The 21454-nt window shown below is 39.7% G+C and overlaps 2 protein-coding genes across 2 annotated transcripts; both read left to right on the top strand.

Annotated features, from left to right (window-relative positions):
* Window positions 1–1084: 1084 nt before the first annotated feature.
* LOC117349741 (olfactory receptor 1J4-like) lies at window positions 1085–2008 on the top strand. Its single transcript, XM_033923333.1, has one exon. The coding sequence runs from the start codon at window positions 1085–1087 to the stop codon at window positions 2006–2008; it is 924 nt and encodes a 307-aa protein (XP_033779224.1).
* A 12553-nt stretch (window positions 2009–14561) lies between these two features.
* On the top strand, window positions 14562–15485 carry LOC117349740 (olfactory receptor 5V1-like). Its single transcript, XM_033923332.1, has one exon. The coding sequence runs from the start codon at window positions 14562–14564 to the stop codon at window positions 15483–15485; it is 924 nt and encodes a 307-aa protein (XP_033779223.1).
* The last annotated feature ends 5969 nt before the right edge of the window (window positions 15486–21454 follow it).

Below are 21454 nucleotides of genomic sequence, written 5' to 3'. Positions count from 1 at the left end.
TGAAATGCAAGGGGATTCATGCAAGGGGGTGCATGATCTATTAAATCCATTACTAGGAGGTAATTCTATAAAATTATATACTCCAGTATTAATATATTGTTCATGAGTATTGTTCATGCTCCTCAGATCATCTGCTCATAGCTGTACCCTTCTCCTCCACTGCCAATTCCAGACTTTGTTTCTTTCATCTAGCTGGCCCCCTATGCCTGGAATATATTACCCGTTTGACCACTAAGCCCCTTCCCTTCCCTTGTTTAAAATCAGACTGAAAACCCACCTTTTAGATATAGCCTTCAATCATACCCCTACCCCTACTCCCCATTACCCACCAACTCATCAGATTAACCATTCCCCTTAACTGTATCCATGACATCCTATTTGTCTGTCTTATCTGCTTAAATTGTAAGCTTTTTTGAGCAGGGACTGCCTTCTTTGTGACTCTGTACAGCACTGTGTATGTCTGGTAGTGCTATAGAAATAATTGACAGTAGTAATTCTAAGGAAATTAATACTAGCACATAAGTGCATTAATCACTATTGTTTAAGCTCATGCATAAGTGACAAATACATAAGTCCAAGGGACATAGATGTAGTTGGAGTATGGGTGGTACATTAGTGGGAGACAAGTTGAACACAAGCTTACAAATGTTTTTACAATGATTGTGTATTACACTAGCCCAGTTATACTGAATAATTAATTGCATCTGTAACCACCCTACCATTTTCTCACTATCAGAAATATTACTGATATAGCGGGGGATATACCTTAGGTGCTTGGATAATGGGTTATCCTAGCATTATACAATGGAATCTGGTGGTCCACATGCTTGTATGGAAAGGATGTTTTATTGAAGTCTGCATTCATTTTCATTCACAACCAAGCCAGCTCAGTGACAGAATTAAAGCTGACCCTATAAAATAACAGAAAAACACTTTTATTTGCATTTGTTCTTAGTTCATCCGGGTTATTGCATCATTGTTTTTGGATCATTTTGTATAATGCTTGATCACATTTGGCTTCTAATTTCTAGCTTTTTATCTTCATTCTGTCTCTTTTTCTTCCTTCAAATGTTAAAATAGTGAAATGATAAATCAAACCAGTGTGACAGAATTCATAATTCTTGGATTCCCAGAGTTTCCAGAGTTGCAGCTCCCTCTCTTCACTCTCTTCTTGCTCCTCTACCTGATGGCTGTGCTGGGGAACCTCCTTGTTATCTGCATAATTTGTGCCGATCAACACCTGCACACCCCCATGTATTTCTTCCTGGCCAACTTATCTGCCTTAGATATCTTCTCTTTGACTTCCGTTGTGCCAAAAATGCTGGCAATTCTGATGGCAAAAAACCATGAAATATCTTTTGTGGGATGCATTCTACAGATGTACTGCTATTCAATATATGCAGCTTCAGAATTTGCTCTTCTCACTGCCATGGCATATGACCGTTATATTGCAATATGCAACCCCTTGCGTTATCTCAACATCATGAATAAGAGGGTGTGTGCTGTTCTGGCAGGTGCCTCATGGATAGCAGGTGTACTAGAACCATTGCCACATAATATTGCCATATCTACATTTTCTTTCTGTAAATCTAATATAATAAATCACTTCTTCTGTGAAGTTCTAGCACTGGTGAAACTATCTTGCTCAGACACCTCATTTATTCAAACTATGAATTACACAGTAGGGTTATATGTAGTCTTCCTTCCATTTCTCCTGACCCTTGCATCGTATACGCTTATCATTTCTACTGTCCTGAAAATCCGCTCTTCAAAGGGCAAAAGCAAGGCCTTCTCTACCTGCTCCTCGCACTTTACAGTCATCCTTCTGGCATATGGGACTATCATAGGAGTGTATATTCACCCTGGGTCAATAGATACTGAAGATCCAAACAAGTTACCTATTGCAATGTATATAGTCACTCTCCCACTCCTAAACCCTTTGATTTATAGCTTGAGAAGCAGAGAGTTAAAAGTGGCCCTGAAAAAAGTCATCATGAAGATTCACTGAAGGCTGATGTATCTTTTCCTGACCTTGTGTAATAGGGTTAAGAATTTTTTTTTTAAATGAATGGAGGAAGTCTCACCTTGTGGGGGAGGAGCAGCCCAGGAGTGGGAATGGGTAAAACGCGGACCTGACAGACCTGATGGACCTCGCGGATCTAAAATTGCACATCCTTAAAAATCTGAGGTCCGTGTCCATGCCACTTGTAGTTTCTGTCTCTTTCAGACCTCTATGACATTTTATGACATTTATGACGGATCCGTCTCAGCATAAGGAGGGAAAAGTATTAGGATCCGTCAGCACTAAAATCTCATAGAGGTCTGTCAGAGCCAAATTCTATGTCGGGCATAAAGAATAAGCAGAGTGCAAAATGGTTAAACAGCCCTGTTAAGCGCCGGGATTTCTGGATCTCCTGAAAGAGACCTCCAATTTGCGATCCAGGAAGCCTGATTTACTATAGTGCACCCTTACTTTTAACTATAATAAGATCCGGAAGACTTAAACCTATACATAAGAAGGCTTCTGCTCTGCCGCTCCAGCACTAGTCTCTGGCTCTGATAGAACTCTATGAGATTTTAGCGCTAACGGATCCTAATACTTTTCCCTCCCTATGCGGAGACGGATCCGTCAGCGCTAAAATCTCATAGAGGTCTATAAGAGACAGAAACTACAAGTGGCACAGACACAGACCTCAGATTCTTAAGGATGTGCGGTTTTAGATCCGAGAGGTCCGTCAGGTCCGTGAGGTCTGCGTTTTACCCCTTCTCCTGTCCCCCTTCCCCTGTCTTAGCTTTTCTCATGCTGTGAGGCATGAGAGGGGATTAGAGCAGGTAGCTTTTAGCACAACCTGGCTGTTGCTGAATTTTTCCAAGTCCCCTGGGCTGAGAAGAACAGGTAAGGCTGCTGTCTGAATGAGTTGATGTGTATGTGTGTGAGGGTCTTTAGATAAAGCACAGAGGGCTAGAAAAGCTGCTGCAATACTAAAGAGAGGAGTTTAATTTAAGCAGAGATGCAGTTAATAAGAACATAAGCAGTGCCTCTTCTGTGTTAGACCAGGGGTCCATAATACCCAGCAGTCCGCTCATGCGGCGGCCCATCAGGTCCAGGACCTGTTAGTAACCCTCTATTTATTCCCTTCTATCCCCTTTTTCCTCAGAAAATTGTCCAATTCCTTCTTGAACTCCCATACCATACCCTGTCCTATCACGCCATCTGGAAGCGCATTCCAGGTGTCCACCACCCATTCGCAGATGTAATGGCTGAGACTGAATGAGTGGCTTGGTGGTTTTTAAAGTTAGCATTGACCTTAAAGGGAGGTTGGGTTCTAAGGTGAATGCATGTTTTTGTTCAATTTTTTCTGGGGAAAAGAGTTAAAGAAAAACACTCTGGTCAATATATATCTCTCAGTTGATCTATACTGCATTGTTCCTATTGTTGATTGCTGTACAAAGATTTCTGTTAGCCGCATTGAATCTCTGTTGAAAAATTTGCAGGATACAAGACCTGTATAGTATAGTTTACATAGAAACATGCTGGCAGATAAAGGCCAAATTGCTCATCCACTCTGTTCATCCACAGCATCCATTATCTCCTTCTCTTCCTATGAGATTCTATGTGCCTGTCCCATGCTTTCTTGAATTCAGACACAGTCTCTGTCTCCATCATCTCTTTCAGGAGACTGATCCATGCATCTATCACCCTTTCTGTAAAAAAATGTTTCCTTAGATTACTCCAGAGCATTTAAGCCATGGAGGTATTTAAACATCTCTATCATATCTCCCTTCTCCTGTTTTTCCTCCAAAGTATACATACTGAGATCTTTATGTCTGACCCCATAGACCACACACAATTTTAGTAGCCTTCCTATGGACCAACTCCATTCTTTTTATATCTTTTTGAAGGTGCGGTCTCCAGAATTACACACAATATTCTAAATGAGGTCTAACATAAGAACATAAGCAATGCCTCCACTGGGTCAGACCTGAGGTCCATCGTGCCCAGCAGTCCGCTCACGCTGCGGCCCAACAGGTCCAGGACCTGTGCAGTAATCCTCTATCTATACCCATCTATCCCCTTTTCAAGCAGGAAATTGCCCAATCCTTTCTTGAACCCCAGTACCGTACTCTGCCCTATTGCGCCCTATGGAAGCGCATTCCAGGTGTCCACCACACGTTGGGTAAAGAAGAACTTCCTAGCATTCATTTTGAATCTGTCCCCTTTCAACTTTTCCGAATGCCCTCTTGTTCTTATATAGGGGCATCAATACCTCCTTCTTCCTACTGGTCATACCTCTCCCTATCCACCTAGCATCCTTCTAGCTTTTGCAGTCCCCTTTTCACCCTGTTTGGTCACCTTAAAATCATCTTACAATCATACGCAAGTCACGCTCTTCTGTCATGCCCAAAAGATCTTCACCCCCTTAACTGTACTGTTCATTCGGGTTTTGCAGCCCAAACGCATGGCCTTGCATTTCGTAGCATTAAATTTTAGCTGTCAAATTTCAGACCATTTGCTAGGTCTTTCTTCATGTTATTCATACTGTCCGGGGTGTCTGCTCTATTGCAGATATTGGTATGATGCTGGAAGAGGGTACATTGAACTCACAACCTAAAGGGAGATAGAATTCCTCCATTTATTTATTTAAGGCAGGCAGTAGGAAATACTTACCTATGAAGTCTGTGGTGTCTGATGTTCCTGCTGGCTGATGGTTCCTGGTATCCGTTGGTCCTCCGGTGGTGGTGAATTTCTGGATCCAGATTTTTTTTTTCATAATTTGTTTTAGTCAGTACACTATATGTTTTATTTATTTTCTAAAAGGGCATTGAGATTCTCTTACTATGTAAGAGATTTATTTATACTTACCTCAGGGCTTCTTTTACAAAGTCATGGTAGAGTTTTCTATCGCAGCCAGCGAGGCAAATGCTAGCATGATTTTATCCTGGTTCTTAAGATAACAAAAGAGGAGAAACATTTTGACACAAAGCAATCTAGTTTTTAAAGCTAAGCTGAAATGAACCGTACTAGTCTACTGTTTATATAAATTTAAAAGAAATAAAAGTTGTTACCTAGAAATTTATTGATGAATGGGATAGAAACTTTTTTAATATTCTTGGAAATAGTTTTTGACTCATTACAGAGATACACCTATAATGAAAACTTGAGATGGTAACACCCAGAGATATGCTTAAGAAACATTTAGTGGAAATGTTGGAAATATCTGAAGAAATGTTACCACCATTCTCACGGGAGTATTAGCTGCCTGATAAAGGCCGTAATCAACTACAAGAAAAATCTTTAGATCAAGAACCTTTAAATGTTTCAGAAATCTTAGAACACTTTTCATAAACTTTTCACGATCCTCAGGAGGCTAAAGAATCCCTTTGGTTCATGTGAATTCTATCACAGAACCCAATCATCTTAGGATCAATAGTTTATGTATATTTTTTATTTTATGAATTAGTCATGTTTATTTATATATTAAAACTATTTAAAACTTTTTCCATAATATTATACTTAGCAATTTAGACTAGAATGATTATTCCATACAATGCCCCGCGTTCTCTACGATCATCTTCTTCAAACTTACTAACAATTCCCTCTTTGAAAATCGTTGGCACAAGAAGAAATGATATGTTTTCTGTTATGGCTTCTAAATTGTGGAATTCACTGCCACACTATATTAGAAATGAAAAAGATCTTTCATCTTTTAAAAAATTATTAAAAACTTTTTTGTTTCAAGACGCTTTTGATGTTTAATATGCTTTATTTTGGACACTTCACATTTTGTTACGGATATCAACCACATTAACCCTTTCCCTCCCTTTCGTTTTTTTCCTTTTTTTGTAATTTCCAATATAGAATGAAGTTGTAACTTTTCCCCCCTTTCCTTCTTCAATCATGTCTGTCTTTAATATGAATGCAAAAATGTTAGTTGATTTATTTAATTTGTATGTTTTTTTTTTTTTTTGTCCAATTGTATGTGAGACCACTATCGAGTGGCTTTTTAAATTGTACATCGCTTAGAAAATTTGTATAAGCGATTCATCAAATGGTAATAAAACTTGAAACTTAATATTAGTAGCTAGTATTAGAGGCGCTCCCTAATACTGGCTACTAATATTAAGCTAAGTATAATATTATGGAAAAAGTTTTAGTCTTAATATATAAATAAAACATGACTAATTCATAAAAATAAAAAATATACATAAACTATTGATCCTAAGACGATTGGATACTGTGATAGAATTCACATGAACCAAAGGGATTCTTTAGCCTTCTGAGGATCGTGAAAAGTTTATGGAAAGTGTTTGAATATACAAAGATATAAAGACTGGATATTGAGTATATCCAGTCTAGAAATAGCCTTTAATATTGATTCTCAGAAATCTTAGAGACATCTGATAAAGACTTAGGGCTCCTTTTACTAAAGTGCACTAGCGTTTTTAGCGCACGCACAAGATTAGAGCACAGTAGCTGAAAAATTACTGCCTGATTAAAAGGAGGCGGTAGCGCATCTTTGTAAAAGGAGCCCTTAGCATCGAAAGCCACTTTGATTATAACTATAGCCTTGCCGATAAATAAAACATGATTGTTAAAACTTTAATTTAAAAACAGACAAAAAATTTTTCTGGGTCACAAAATACAGATGTTCCCCGATCTTTCACGGGAGACACAAAAGCACCGCCGTGAATTTTTTCTTTTGAAACCTGGGGTTATATCTTTGGGGGCTACCTTTTATTTGAGACACCCTTGTAAGTGTATTGTGTTTTTATGTATTCTTTGAACCATCTCAGCTGACAACTTTTGTGACAATGTCTCGTCTGGATGGAGGAAAATCTTGAGCCCTATAATTTGATTATGCATGGGACCTCGTTTTCAGTGCATTTTGTCAAAATACTTTGTATTTTCTTTCATTACTTCTCTGTTTCTGGAGTCTTTGATCCAAAGATGAGGACTTGAGCATAAATAGTTAAATATCGTTTTCTTTATTAGCTGTAAAATCAAAATGTACCCTACTATTATTGCTTTCTGTACAAGTGTAATACTTGAACTTTAAACTGAAAATCAATAAAGATTTAATTATATATACAAAAAAGAAAACACAGGCACCTGTGTGCCTTCAGAAAATTTGCTGTAGGAAGCATCTCTTATTGTGTGTGTATTCTGTAGCCCAAAGTTACACCTTTTCTGATGTGTGTATGTGAAAACAATGAATCTGTACCTCTGCTTCATCTATACTTTGTCTACTTGGAAAGCCAATGACAACCACATAAACGTGCATATGATGTCTGGAATATTATGTACGGAAAACCTTAACTCTGTGCTCAGCGTGTACAGATACTAAAGACTTATGCTAGAAATGTCTGCTGCATTCACTTGCTATTTCAGTCATTTCAGTTTGTGAAATATCTCTCCCTGTAAATAAACACAGACTTTTCAATCATCAATGGAGTTCCTCTTGATTTATTTCTTAACAGCAGGGGTTCTCAACTCACTGCTGAGGACATATCCAGGTAGTCAGGTTTTCAGGATTTCCATGTTGAGCCCCTGATGATCAAAAGCTTGCTGTGCAAGTTAAATTGGTTGTAGCCAATCTTACTTGCAAGTTAGCTAAGCCTATGATCCACAAATGGGTTCAGTCAGTTTAGCTACGAATAATCCTATGCAAATGCATTACAAGGAGCTCATTAGTATTAAAATGGCATTCTAGAATATTACACATTTTAACAATGGAAAGTATGCAATTATCAGAATGGGACACTAGACAGGGAAGACAATTTTTTATTTTTTGGCAACTTTATTTAGATACATTAACACCACACACTCGCAGTCGCATATTATTTAATATGTAATTATAGTTCTAAAATGGGGAAAAAAGGGGATGGAATTGGGTATATTTGCTTTTAGTGATAATGTTTATTATATATTAACTCTGTAAATTTTGGTTTTCTTCTTGTATTTGAAATGATTTTTTTATTATTTTGTTTGTATTTGAAATTTAATAAATATGTTTTACATTAAAATGAGTATTCCGTGTTATTCACAGCAAGTAATGCCCACCTCTTACCATGCAAACCTAATGGCAGGTCTGGAGCTGTCAGTGACTTACCTGGTAGGAGCAGTTTGCTTGGATTTTTAATCTGATGTGCATATGTTATTTGCATGTGTGTCCCGTACATAACAAATGACATGTAATTTTTTTTTTTTTTTTGTAAACAGACTTCTAAACTTGCTGCAGCAAAAGAAGCTTCAGCTGTGACTGGAAGTTTGTGTTTTTTCTTTATGCTGATGCTTACTGAAGATCTACAGTCACAGACTTGGGGGGTGGAGGGGTGAAGGAACAGGGAAGAAAGAGGGAGAGATACTGGACCTGGAGTAGCAGAAAGGAAAAAGAGAGGGGAAAAGTTAAATATAGGGAGAAAACAAAAGACACCAAGAGGCACCAGTCTAATGTAACTATACTGTTCCATTGGGGAGAGGGTGGGGGGAGTTAGGCATTAAAAGACTACGGAGGAGCTCATCCACAGAAGTTTATAACTTTTGAGTTTGAAATCATTCAATTGTTCTTTTCTTGATTTTAATGTTATTTTGTTATGTGCCAGTAACACATTACAAAAAATTATCTGTTTTAGCCACACATTAATTAGATGAATAATAGGTTAATAAAATTTGAGAGTCACTCGGGAGCCCAGCTCGAGCCAGGAAGAAGAGGAGGCGGCAGTGGTGCCCGATTTTCTAGCCACTGGGCTGGAAGAAGGGGGCGAGGAGAAAACAAAGGGTAAAAAAGGTGGCAAGTGATTAAACAGGAATCCAAGCAAATATGAAGGAGGAGATGGCGAAGAAAAACCAAGAGAGAGGGAATGGGGCAAAGAGGCGGTTTGCCTACTTACGGGGGGGGGGGGAGGCAAAGTGTAAGAGTGTCAAATGGGGAGAGGGGAACCATTTTAATATTAGTAACTGCAACTTTTTTGGCTGTGGTATGTTCTTATGGATAATTTCCTGGAGGAAGAGTCCATGGTCTGTTATTGAGAGAGACATGAGGAAAGCCACTGCTTGTCCTGGATCGGTAGCATGAAATGTTGCTACTCCTTGGGTTTTGGCCAGGTGCTAGTGACCTGGATTGGCCACCATGGGAGTGGGCTACTAGGCATGATGGACCATTGGTCTGACCCAGTAAGGCTTTCTTATGTTCTCCTCGGCTGGGTTGTCCTCTGCTTCTTCCTTCGATGAGTCAGAGGACTTCACAGGTAGCGATGTCGAGCTTAATGGGGGACAGCAGCTTCCCTTGATGCTGAGGAGATTGGAGGACAACTGTGGGGTGAGTATAAATATCCCAATGGCTGAAGTGTTTTACACTGTGAATCTTGTATATGTTTTTGCATTTTGGAAGATCTTTTCAGTTGAAAAATTGGGTTTTAGTAGGCAAGTTTGCAAAATATTCTGAAAATCCATAAACTGTTATGCCTTCTATTGTTCTAAGAGGCTTCATATCAGAATGATTAAGCACTTGGATCAAATGTGGTGTTCAGGCTATCAGTGGCGTACCTAGCATATGTGACACCCGGGGCTCATCATTTTTTGACACTCCCCACCACCACGGCTGGCACTAAAAAACGCTCCACAGTTTTGTAAAAGGGGAGATAAAATAGAAATACATAGACAAAGGTTAAATTGAACCAGTAAGAAGTGACACAAGTCTCCTAAAGCAATAAATAAATAGAAAATTTTTTTCTACCTTTGTCTTCTGTGGTTTCTGCTTTCCTCATCTTCTTGTAACTCTCTTCCTTCCATCCACTGTCTGCTATCTCTCTTCCCCTATATGGCATCTTCTCTCCTTCTATGCCCCTTCCAGTAACTGTATGCCTCCCCCTTCCATCTCTCCTTTCACCCCCATTGGTCTGGCATCTCTCTCCTCTCCTTCCCTCTTCTACACCTCTCCTCTGCAATCCCTTTCCTTTTTTTCCCTCATTTTCCTTTTCAATTTATTTTCTGCATCTGTCTAAATTACGTTCTTACTACCCTCTCATCAATGTCCTTTTTTACTGTCTACCTAAAGCTTGCCACCTCTTTCCCTCACCCCTTCCAGTATCTAACTCTATCCTCGTCCCTCAATCCAGCATGTGCCCTTTTTTCTTTCTCCTCCCCACTTCCTTCCAGCGTCTGCTCCCCCTCTCCCTCACACTTCCATTCAGTGGCTGTCGCTCCTCTCCTCCACACTTCCATTCAGTGGCTGTCCATCTCTCTACCCCTTCCATCTACTGTTCACCTTCTATCTCACCCCTTCCAGTCACTGCCCTCCCTGCCCTTTCCATCCAATGTCTGTCTTCTCTCTCTTCCATACAACATCTTCCTTCTTTCTATGCTCCTTACATAACTATCTATCCTGTGCCCCTTCTCTCCTTTGTACATAATTGATTTCAGCTCTGCCACCTCTCCATTTTTTTCTCTCTGTCACCAACCCATCCCCTATGCTCTGGCATCTCTCTCTTCTCATTTCTTTCCTTCGCACCCCACAGTCTGGTATCTGCTCTTCCCTGATTCTCTGGCACTCTCTCCTTTCCTTTTCTTCCATCTTTCCCTCTCCCTCTATGCTCTGATATCTCCCCCTTTCTTTTCCCTTAGGTTGGCATACCTTCCTCCTTCCCTCCAAGCCCTGGCACCTCCTTTCATTCCCTCCCTCATCTTCCTTCTCCCTCCAGCTGGGTACAGCAACACTCTCCCCTGCAGTTCTGGACTTCCCCACACCTGCTCCCCCCAAATTGCCATGCTTCGGTTCCTCTTCTTCCTTCCTCCCTCCCCCCGCGGGACTCTTACTCCCTCTAACGCCGGCCCTGCAGCTCCAGACTACCCCACACCTGCTCCTCCCCTCCCGGATTGCTATAATTTTAAATATTATGGCAGCCACGGCGCTGTATCCGTCAGAGGAGACTTCTAACCTCGGCCTGCCCTGGAACTCTTCCTGCAACAGTGACTTCCTGTTCCTGCTCATTTCTTTCACTTTTACCCAATACCCCATTCCCTTCACCCTATTTCAAGTGGTATTTTAATGTTTCAGGGCAGGAGTCATTCTTTTCTGATCCCATCCCATGACTGCACTAAGAATGTCATGGACAAAATGAGCCTAGGAGTTGTTAGGAGAAATGTTCCTTACATGGAAGGATTATCCCTATTAGTAGCATCTCCTGATTCAAGCTCTTTGAATATTAGGACCAGTGTAAACAACACAAATCTTCCCAAATTAATAATAGGATAATTGTATCAACAATGCTTAAATGCAGTGCAGTAACTAGGTACCTAAAGTTACTTTACCCTTGTATGTGTTAATGTACAGAGTACGACACACATTGCCTCAAAACTGCCAGCAGGGATAATAAATGCAATTCTGCAATGAAGTATTTTAGTGACATAGCATAAATAAGCAACAGAGGGCGTGTCTTACACTTACACAGGAAACAAGCAGAATACCGTCAGTTAGGTGCATCCCTGCCTCATTTACTCTACTGCAATCACACCATGTCTATGGCTGATGAAACTGTGATAGGGTATATAAAAGGTCCACCAATTCCAGGGTATATTAGTATTCTAAGTTGGAATCTAGTCACTCAGATGCCATTAAAGCGTAGAGGTGATCACGTGTATAATTTCATCCTCAGTAACTAGCTGTTAATCTATTATGGGGGTCAATATTCAAAAATCTGGCAAGCTCAAGTGATAACAGGTTAAAAGTAGCCACTCTAATTTTCAACAGCATAAATTAGCTATCTATTATTTCTGAATATTCCTAACAGGCATATAATAACATCACTGCATAAGTCAACCTGACCATGATATCTGCCTGGCTGCCCTATAACCCACTTAGCTATGAGAATCAGAGATTAAATGGTGATATGCTGGTCGGTCCGTTTAGAAGAAAATATAGATCACCTATGAATTTTGTCTGAGATGAAATAATACTTTTTGAATCAGCATAAATAACAGGTGTAAACAGTAGTAAAGCTAGAGGTAGGTAGGGTCTGGCACACCTCTGTACATGGCTGCTAATGGTATGGCTACAAGGTTTGATTGCCAATGTCTTTGGGTGTTATTGCCATTATACTTGGGTGCCAGTCATGTCAACTATCTGTATAAACCATGTATGTGACCTACCAAAAGTGACTATGTACAGTAGAACCAGCTTGATTTCCTGTTAGTACCCTCTGTGGCTTGGAGACCCATGGATTAAAGAGGCTGTCCAATATTTCCATGGCAGAAGCAGAGGAACTGTGCAGGTTAGCCCTTTGGCATGAGAGGGAACTCTATCTTCCACACTGGAGAGCTGGTCTATGGAGAAGATTCCAGAGCCAGCTTCAGAGATCTCACAATGCTGGAGGCAAGAATCAAGAGATTTCATTCCTGTCTTTTCCAGATATGACCATAATTTATCCAAGATGATAATTAGTTAGGGATCAGTACAGAAACTTCTGATGTAATAGATTCCCTACGCTTCCATAAATGATTAACTGAAAGAGTGGGTGATAACAGATGTAGGAATTGGGCAGGGAGAAGAAAATAGGAGTTAGGCACAGATATGTACAACTTGGTACATCAATTAAGAACATAAGAATAGCCTTACTGGGACAGACCAATGGTCCAGCAAGCCCAGTAGCCCGTTCTCACGGTGACCAATCCAGGTCACTAGTACCTGGCCAAAACCCAAGGAGTAGCAATATTCAATGCTATCGATACAGTGGCTTCCCCCATGTCTTCTCAAAATATATTGGCTTACAAATGGCAAGCAAAATTATTGAGCATAAGCTTCCTTCCAACAGTAAAGGTAAAAATAACCTCAAATTTCAGTTGAAAACTACCAGCTTTCTTCAGTTGAAACTGATTTCTCAACATCTTTCCTGAAAGGCATCTAAAATAAGTGATATTGTCTCATTAGTTAATAAATGTTACACAGTATCAATTAGATAGCAGATAGAAAATATAGCACATTTTCTGCATGATTTACTTTGAATTCATATAATTTAGTGAACCATAAGAGTCAGAGAAGTATTGTAATTTTTTATCTTTATTTGTATTTATGCATTTTAAAAAAAGAATAAAAGTCCCAAAAGGACTTGTCTAGGGTTGCAATGACTCCCAACTCATCAGGATATTCCTGCACAGATGTAGAAACCCTTGTTGAGGACAGAGAATGATTGGAGGCTGTGCTGATATACCTCAGTGTGATAATTCCTCAGACACAGTTTGCAAATGCTGTGATGGTAACTTTACTTTCTCTGGTATGACATAAGCCTGACGGATAAATGACCTACTGGATGTACAGCATTCCTGCATTCATTCTTCATTAGGTCACAGGCAACACCTGATGTGAGGCTGAAGGAGGTAAGATTGCATTTTCTTTTACAGAGGAATTTTTGTTTAGGGGAGGTAGATAGTAATGAGACTGTTACTCATAATTAGAAGTCAGATCAGAAAATTGCAAGAAAAATATATCTATTTACATTAAGATTGAAAAATCAAGACAATGAATGTAAATCTTTCAGGCTGAACTGTGTACGCAACTTCATTGTCAGAACCAGGCAACCATATCTAATACATGTAGAATAATTCTGTAACTGGTACCTAGTTTAACAGACCGTTGTGCATGGAAATTTACAGAATTATAGCAGGAGAAAGCATCAGTTGGGCTTCTATTTATGAGGGGCTGCTGAAAAGTTCTCAGCCTAACCAACAAAGTTGGGTCAGTCTCCATCAAGGGTTATACATTTAGTCCAGCAATTTTTCACTTTTTTTCATTTCATATTTTTCCGACGAAACATAATAAGTGTAAAGTCACTGGACTGAGTTTACAGCTCTTGATGGAGACTGCCCCAATTTTGTTTGATGGGCTGAGAACTTTCCAGCAGTCCCTCATAAATAGTAGCCCTACTATATCAGTGCATATAATTTACATAGTGTATCGGAAGCCCAATATCAAAAGGGTATGACTCAATGCAAGCCAAGTTTTGGCTGTAAGGCCTGCCACATGAGTCTTTATACTGTAATGGTAAAACAGCACAGCGTTGCTATGTTTGCTGTGACTGATTTGCTTCATGGTTTCTAATTTGTATCGTGCTGTGGTATTTACTATTACAGTACAATGACTCCAGAGGCAAACATTATGTTCAAAATATGGCTCATGTTAAGTCATTATACTCTTTCTAATAAAGACCGTTGTATTTGATATTGGATTCCTGACACATCATCTTTGCTCCTGGTGGACTGTCATCTCTACTGTTTGTTTCCATTCATTTTTGCAGAGATTGTTGTTTTTCTCTCTTTTCCCATGGCAAAGATAGCAATATTTAAGCTTGTATTTTATTTTCATTCAAGACAGCCAGTTAAGTGATACTATGAAAGCTGAACCCTATAAAATTATTTAAAACATTATACTTATATGTGGTCATAGTTGATCTGGTTTATTGCATCACTGATTTTGAAGTATTTTGTAATATGTTTTTGTTCAAAATGTTTTCTAATTTCTGTTTTCCTTCTTTCTGTTTCTTTTCCTTGAAGCTTTAAAACCAATGAGATGGTAAATCATACCAGTGTGACAGAACTCCTGATTCTTGGATTCCCAGAGTTTCCAGAGCTGCAGCTTCCTCTCTTCACTCTCTTTTCATTCCTCTACATAATGGCTGTGCTGGGCAACCTCCTTGTTATCTGCATAATTTGTGCTGATCGACAACTGCACACTCCCATGTATTTCTTCCTAGCTAACCTGTCTGCCTTAGATATCTGCTCTTTGACTTCCATTGTGCCAAAAATGTTGGCAATTTTACTTTCAAAGAACTATAATATATCTTTTCTGGGGTGTATTCTGCAGATGTACTGCTATACAATGTGTGTAACTACAGAATTTGCTCTTCTCACTGCCATGGCATATGACCGTTATATTGCGATATGCAACCCCTTGCGTTACCTCAACATCATGAATAAGAGGGTGTGTGGTGTTTTGGCAGCAACCTCATGGATAGCAGGTTTAGTAGAAACATTTCCACATAGTTTTGTTGTATCCCGGTTTCCTTTCTGTGACTCCAATGTAATAAATCACTTCTTCTGTGAAATTGCAGCATTGGTAAAACTTTCTTGTTCAGATACTTCAATAATTCAGACTATGAATTATGTATTAGGGTTATTTGTAGTCTTCATCCCATTTCTTCTAATTCTGACATCCTATATGTTTATTATTTCCTCCATCCTGAAAATCCGCTCATCAAAAGGCAAAAGCAAGGCCTTCTCAACCTGCTCTTCTCACCTTACAGTTATCCTTCTCGCATATGGGACTATAATAGGGGTGTATATGAACCCTGGGTCAGTGGATTCTGCAGAACAAAATAAGTTACCTATTGCAATGTATATAGTTACTCTCCCACTTCTAAACCCTGTGATTTATAGCTTGAGAAGCAAAGAGTTAAAAGTGGCCCTGAAAAGAGCCATCATGAAGAACCACTAGAGACCTGTGTATCTTCCACTGACCGTGAAAGTAGGAGCTCTAGAATACTGTGGTCAATATTCCTAATCCCCTCACTGGTCGTGTATACTGGGACTTCTAAAATACAAGAATCATGTTGTTCTACTAAACATTGACTGATATCTATTGACAGAATGTATAGCTGGCTATAGGTTTTGGTACAGTGCCATTGAAACTGGTGTTGAATAGAGGATGGGATCTCTCTAAAATGGCTAAAATTCAAAACATTAATTCATGTGTACCAAGTAGTGCACCTAACATTCAATTAAGTCTAATTAAAATCAATTATAAGGCATTAATTGCCAATTATTGGTACAGATATAGCCTATTAATCAATTAAGTTAGGATCCTACATCGGATACATTCACTTCTGTAGGGGATGAGTGACATAAGGATGACACAATGAACAGTGCCATTGAATCAGTAATCTAAGTCTCAAATCATGAATTCATGTCCGTATTTGGATATATATCTAAGGTATTTGGGGATTTCAATAAAGATAGAAAATTTTGAATAATCTATTTGGATCAGAAAAATGCAAGTAAATCAATCAAGCATAAAATATGATTTCTGTTAATTCAGAAGCAGAAAGAAGATAACCTGATATAATATTCATTCACAATGGAAAGCTTAATATACTATACACCAAAGGAGAAACTATTTTGAAGCCATGGAAAATATATGGAGATACCCAAGTGCTTTTTCATTTGGATGGTTCATATTTCCTGATTTGTCCTATTAAATATTGTAATTTGCTCCTCTTTACCTCACAATCTGTCATGCTCTTCAGTTCCTCTCCTCCTATTGAAAGTTAAGTCAACCAGAAATTTACTGATGGAGGGATAGAAACTTGATAATCTTGAAAACTTTGACTCATTAGAGAGATATACCTATAATGGAAGCCCAGCTACCTATGTGCCTTTAGAAAATTTGCTATAGGAAGCATCTCTTATTGTGTGTTTAATCTGTAGCCCTAAGTCACACCCGATCTGATGCATTATGGGTATTTTTATATAATCTCTATAGATGCATGCATATATATAAGTATGCAAAAACAATGCATCTGTACCCCTGCTTCATCCATATTTTGTCTCATTGGAAAGCCAATGCAAACCATATGATTCACCTAGAATTCTACGTTCTTCCCAATAATACCTTTTAGTGGTCTCTTCAGTACGCCAACAGTTTTATGATACAACGCAGAAAACAATCTTCTCTGTGACCGCTCCCACACTTTACCTCTAACCTTGAGACATAAAAAGAATCTCAATAACTTTAAATCTTATCTTAAAACATTTCTTTTCAGAGATACTTTTGAGATTTATACTTAATTTTTTAATTCAAAATCTCAGACATCAGGCCTTACATTAATGATTTCTTTTTACCTCCCCTTTCTTTTATTTTATGCAATGTATCCTCCCCATTTGCCTATCTGTATCATGTTGTTTCTGTATGGTAATTGTGAATTTGTTCCCTTTAATTTATTGTTAAAAAAATCTTTTTAAAACTTTGTATTAATTGGAAACCACTTTGTTTATAAAAGTGGTTTATCAAGATTTAAATAAACTTGAAACTTGCTGATCTGTCTCTATTTCTGGAAAGCTCCCTTGAGGTGGTTACGGATAGAACCACTCTTTTATTGAATCTAGCCTTGGAAAGTGATAGAGAATATGTTTTACGCCTATATTTCCGTCATTTAAATGATAATTTTTTGGGCTCAAATGTTAGAATTTTTCCAGACTTAGCTTTGAAAACCCAGAGGTGTCGAAAGGAGTTCTTGGCCTTGCGGTCAAGAACCCTGGCTCTTTGGGCTACTTATTTGCTTAAATTTCCAGCAAAATGTTTTATTTCTTATCAAAATAAAAATTTCCTTTTCTTTGAGCCCAAATAGTTATTAGATTTTTTTAGGGCCAAAAGAAGGGTTGGTTTCTTAGTCCGTGGATGAATGACTTGTCTATCGGCTGTAGGGTGGATATCTATTGTTGTTACTCTATATCTGTTGTAACCAGACAGACATCGTGCCTGCCCTGGTTCCAGTTAAAGTTACTCCTAAGACACAGAGTAAAACCCGAAAGGGAATGGACAAGGATTGTGCTAGGGGTGATTTTCAGGTTAACCACCAGGGGGAGCCTGAAATATCCAAGGATATCCTGGAAGAGCCATATCTAGGTCACCACAGGAGGAGCCCAAGAGCCCCAGCCAGGTCTGCTGAATAGGGCGTGCCCCTGCAGTACAAAAACCAGCTGCTGAGAGCAAGCAGGGAGGCAGGCTAGGGAGAAGGTTCAGACCTTTACTCCCTGAGAGTCTCCTCGGGCCAAGCAGGGACGATACAGCCTCACCCATGGAGGTACAGGAGACTGGAGAATTGCTGGAGGAAGTTCTTTCGGATGATGATCTTCCCATGGAACTAGACAACCTGCCTGAGGGAGTAAATCCTAGTGAGGAAGCCATGGAGGTTGGTCTTTCCATCAGCTGCAAGTCCTAATTGGCAGAACAGTGAGTGTTTTCAGCTCCTTTGTGTTTGAAAGTAACTGTGTGCTGGACTTGAACCTTTTGGAGATTTTTGCTTTACTTTTCTTTTGCTGTTTTTGAAGCTGAAAGTGTATAATTTTGGGAGAGGTTTGCTATTACCTGGGAGGGCAATTTTGTAGGCTATATTATAGCTATCTGAAAGCAAACCTGGGACACTCTCCTTTGCCTGGCAGTTTAGTGTAGGGCTGCCAGAGGCTTCACTTTAGGAGCACTGGGTACAGTTAAGCCAGTGACTTGAACTTTTTTTTTCTTGTACTAAATTGTACAACCTGTTTGGGAGCAGGTTGCAATGAGCTCTGAGGTGAGCCTAACCTCAGGGAAGGATATCCTGAAAAGGAAATAAGGAAAGCAGCTGATCTTTATATTTGAACTATTTTGTTGCTCTTTATTTTGGTTTTTGGACTGCTTGAAGATTTATTATCTACTTATCTGTTTGTTAGATTCCTGATTTTCCTGATTTTGATGTTTGAAAAAATAAACCCGAAGCATTCTGATTTAGAACCTGTTGAGAGGATTGTGATTTTTGTTTCTTTTGATGGTGTCAGTCCAAGCCTGCAGGGTGACTCCAGTCCGGGTCACACGCTAGTGCTATTCTTTGTTGTAACCACTGAGGGGTGCTGGTGAGTCCCGATTTGACCACAGTCCCGGTTACACTGTATAATTTTGTTCAATTAATTGAAATTTATTTTCTTTCTTGATTCCAAATTTTGTGGACTGATTGAATTTCCTAGTATATATGTTAATTTTTTTTATTTTTGGATATTACGATCTCTTTTCAAGATTGTAATGCTTGATGTTAAATTGTAAAAGATATAAATATATATATATTTTTTTTAAAGAAACTTGAAACATAAATATACAAATGGTATCTGGAATATTGTGTGTGTTCACCCATATCAGTCATTTTCCATTTGTAAATATACGAGCGGGTAATGAAGAGCTCTCAGTCCAACCAACTTTTTAATTCTTACGTTATTTTGCCACTGTTGCTGAAAAGTGTTACTTTATTTTATTTTATCAGCGTCTGTAAATTGGTAGTTTGCAAAATTAGATTTCAATGATTTCATTGGTAACCACGAGTTTATAGTACAACTAGTCTTTAAGTCCGTTACATTAACGGGTGCTAGAAAGCAGCCCCCTTTCCCTCTCCCCCTCCAGTTCCTCCCTAACTGTCTCTCCATGGCCCCCCTTCTGTCTTCCCCCCTAAGCAAAATGATCTGCCTCCCAGCACACCCCTCCCCCCGAAGCAGCACCCTTTCCCTCTACCCCTCCAATTCCTCCTTGACAGTGTTTCTGTGGCCCCCCTTCTGTCTCCCCCCTAAGCAAAGCTGTCTGCCTCCCAGCACACCCCTCCCCCCCAAAGCAGCCCCCTTTCCCCTCCTGTGAGAATGGGCTGCATGGGCCACCTGCAGCACCCTCCAGCCTTCCTCTGAGCCTAAACTCCTTCACTCGCCTCCTGCCTACACTTTTTGGAAGATGCGCGCCATCCCCGCGGTCTGGCCAGCTCCCCTAGTCCCTTGCCGCCACCCCCTTCCCTTCCTGTGGTCAACAAACCTCCTGGCTCCAGCAGCGGCCGCAGTGCTGTAAACACGCTGCTTCGCGGCCTCTACTGCCCCGATTTGCTCTGCCGCATCTCTGATGATGTCATCAGGGACACGGTAGAGCAAATCAAGGCAGTAGAGGCCGCGAAGCAGCGTGTTTACAGTGCTGCGGCCGCTGCTGGAGCCAAGAGGTTTGTCGACTGTGGGAAGGGAAGGGAAGGGGGTGGCGGCGGCGGCGACAAGGGACTAAGGGAGCTGGCCAGACCGCCAGAAGGGAAAATCGGGTGGGAGGCTCAACGGGGATTGGGGGGGAGGGGCGAAGACGACGACGAAGACGAACTGAAAAGAACCCTAGGCGCATGGTAGTGCCGTTTTTCCATTTCCGGCTGTGCCCTTGCTTTCTCCCTAGCTCCCAGTGCCCTACTGGTCTGTACACCACGATCTGGAGAGCAGGGAGTCCTACGCTGGCCGCTGGAAAGCAATGCGGCTTGGAATCAGTAAGGCTGGGGACTCGCGCATGCGCACTCCTGCAAAGCCATGGACCTACATCTCACAGATCAGGGATTACAGATCACGTAGGTTTGAGTGTGCATGCGCGGCTAGAGTTTTATTATATAGGATGAGTATACATTGGCTATACAGATGTCATCCATTTTTTGTTTTACAATTATATTGTTCACACAATGCGCTCTTGCCAGCTGTAAAGTTCAAGCATATAGTAAACTAAACCCTAATCAGAGTGGACATAAGTATTAAGCTTTATTTTGTCAAAACCCTTCTGGTAAATCAGTTCAGAACTAATGCTCTCACCATAACTTCCCAAACTAGCTTCCCCCTACCCTTGTATTCCCATGAGGAAAAGAAAAATTCCCCAAGTTATAATAGTAGCAATATATTGGAACATGAGTGTGAGAGGAGTGTTTTCTAAAAGAAACGTGTCAATTTTAATGGCGTAATCCTAATTCTTATAGTGCAGACATAGTTGTATCCCCAATCTGATTCATAATTTGACCTCTGATCCTGGGATATATATATTCTATTTGGGGGATATATATACATTAATCTATGTTTTATTTGGTTTAATGATGTCTATTATTGAGTGATTTTGTATGATTTATGGGATTTTATATTTTGATATATGTGTGGGTTTGGTCAATTTTGCCCTTAAATGATATTCGTCGTTGATGCGATGTGTATATTATATGTAAGTATGTAATTTGTAATCTATCCTAATCAAGTCCCCCTATTTAGTTTTAATCTGGACCACCCTTCTAGGACCCTGTTCCTTAGCAATTAATCTGGCCAACAATGACCCCGGGCTTCTTAGCATGTTTGTACAACTGAAAAAAAATATTATGGTGTCCATGTTTTGGATCTATCTTGTAGTAATTGATTAAGTGTACTTTGGGAATTAAGCCAAGTCGCTTTAATGGTAGTGGAGGGGTATTTGCCATAAATTTGCCTGGTTGTTTTTATGTAAGTATGTAATTTGTTAAAGTGTGTCTTTTGAAGTGTTTTGTATGACAAATGTAAATGTTTTACTTTATATGTTAATATGTAACTCGCTCTGTATAAGAGCGGGTGAGAAATAAACAAACAAACACTCCCATATAGAAAGAAATATTTTCTTGCATTTAAAGGTTATATCAGAAGTTCATGTAACTTATTCTGCCAATGCTAAAATGAAGGGGCTATGGGTTATGTCCAGTATTGAAAGACACTTTTCTTCCCCACTATGCATGCTTTCATTAGCCAAATTCAAGAACCCTTCCCCTGTATTCCCAAGGCTGACACTTGTCTTAACAGTATTCCACCTGAATGGAATGGGTTGATGCAGTATACACTCTAAATATCTCGTTACTGATCTCTATAAGGTAT

This window comes from Geotrypetes seraphini, chromosome 16 (genome assembly GCF_902459505.1).
Source record: "Geotrypetes seraphini chromosome 16, aGeoSer1.1, whole genome shotgun sequence".
Taxonomy (NCBI): Eukaryota; Metazoa; Chordata; class Amphibia; order Gymnophiona; family Dermophiidae; genus Geotrypetes; species Geotrypetes seraphini.
The sequence above is the reverse complement of the archived record's forward strand: the minus strand, read 5'-3'. Positions and strand labels throughout refer to the sequence as shown.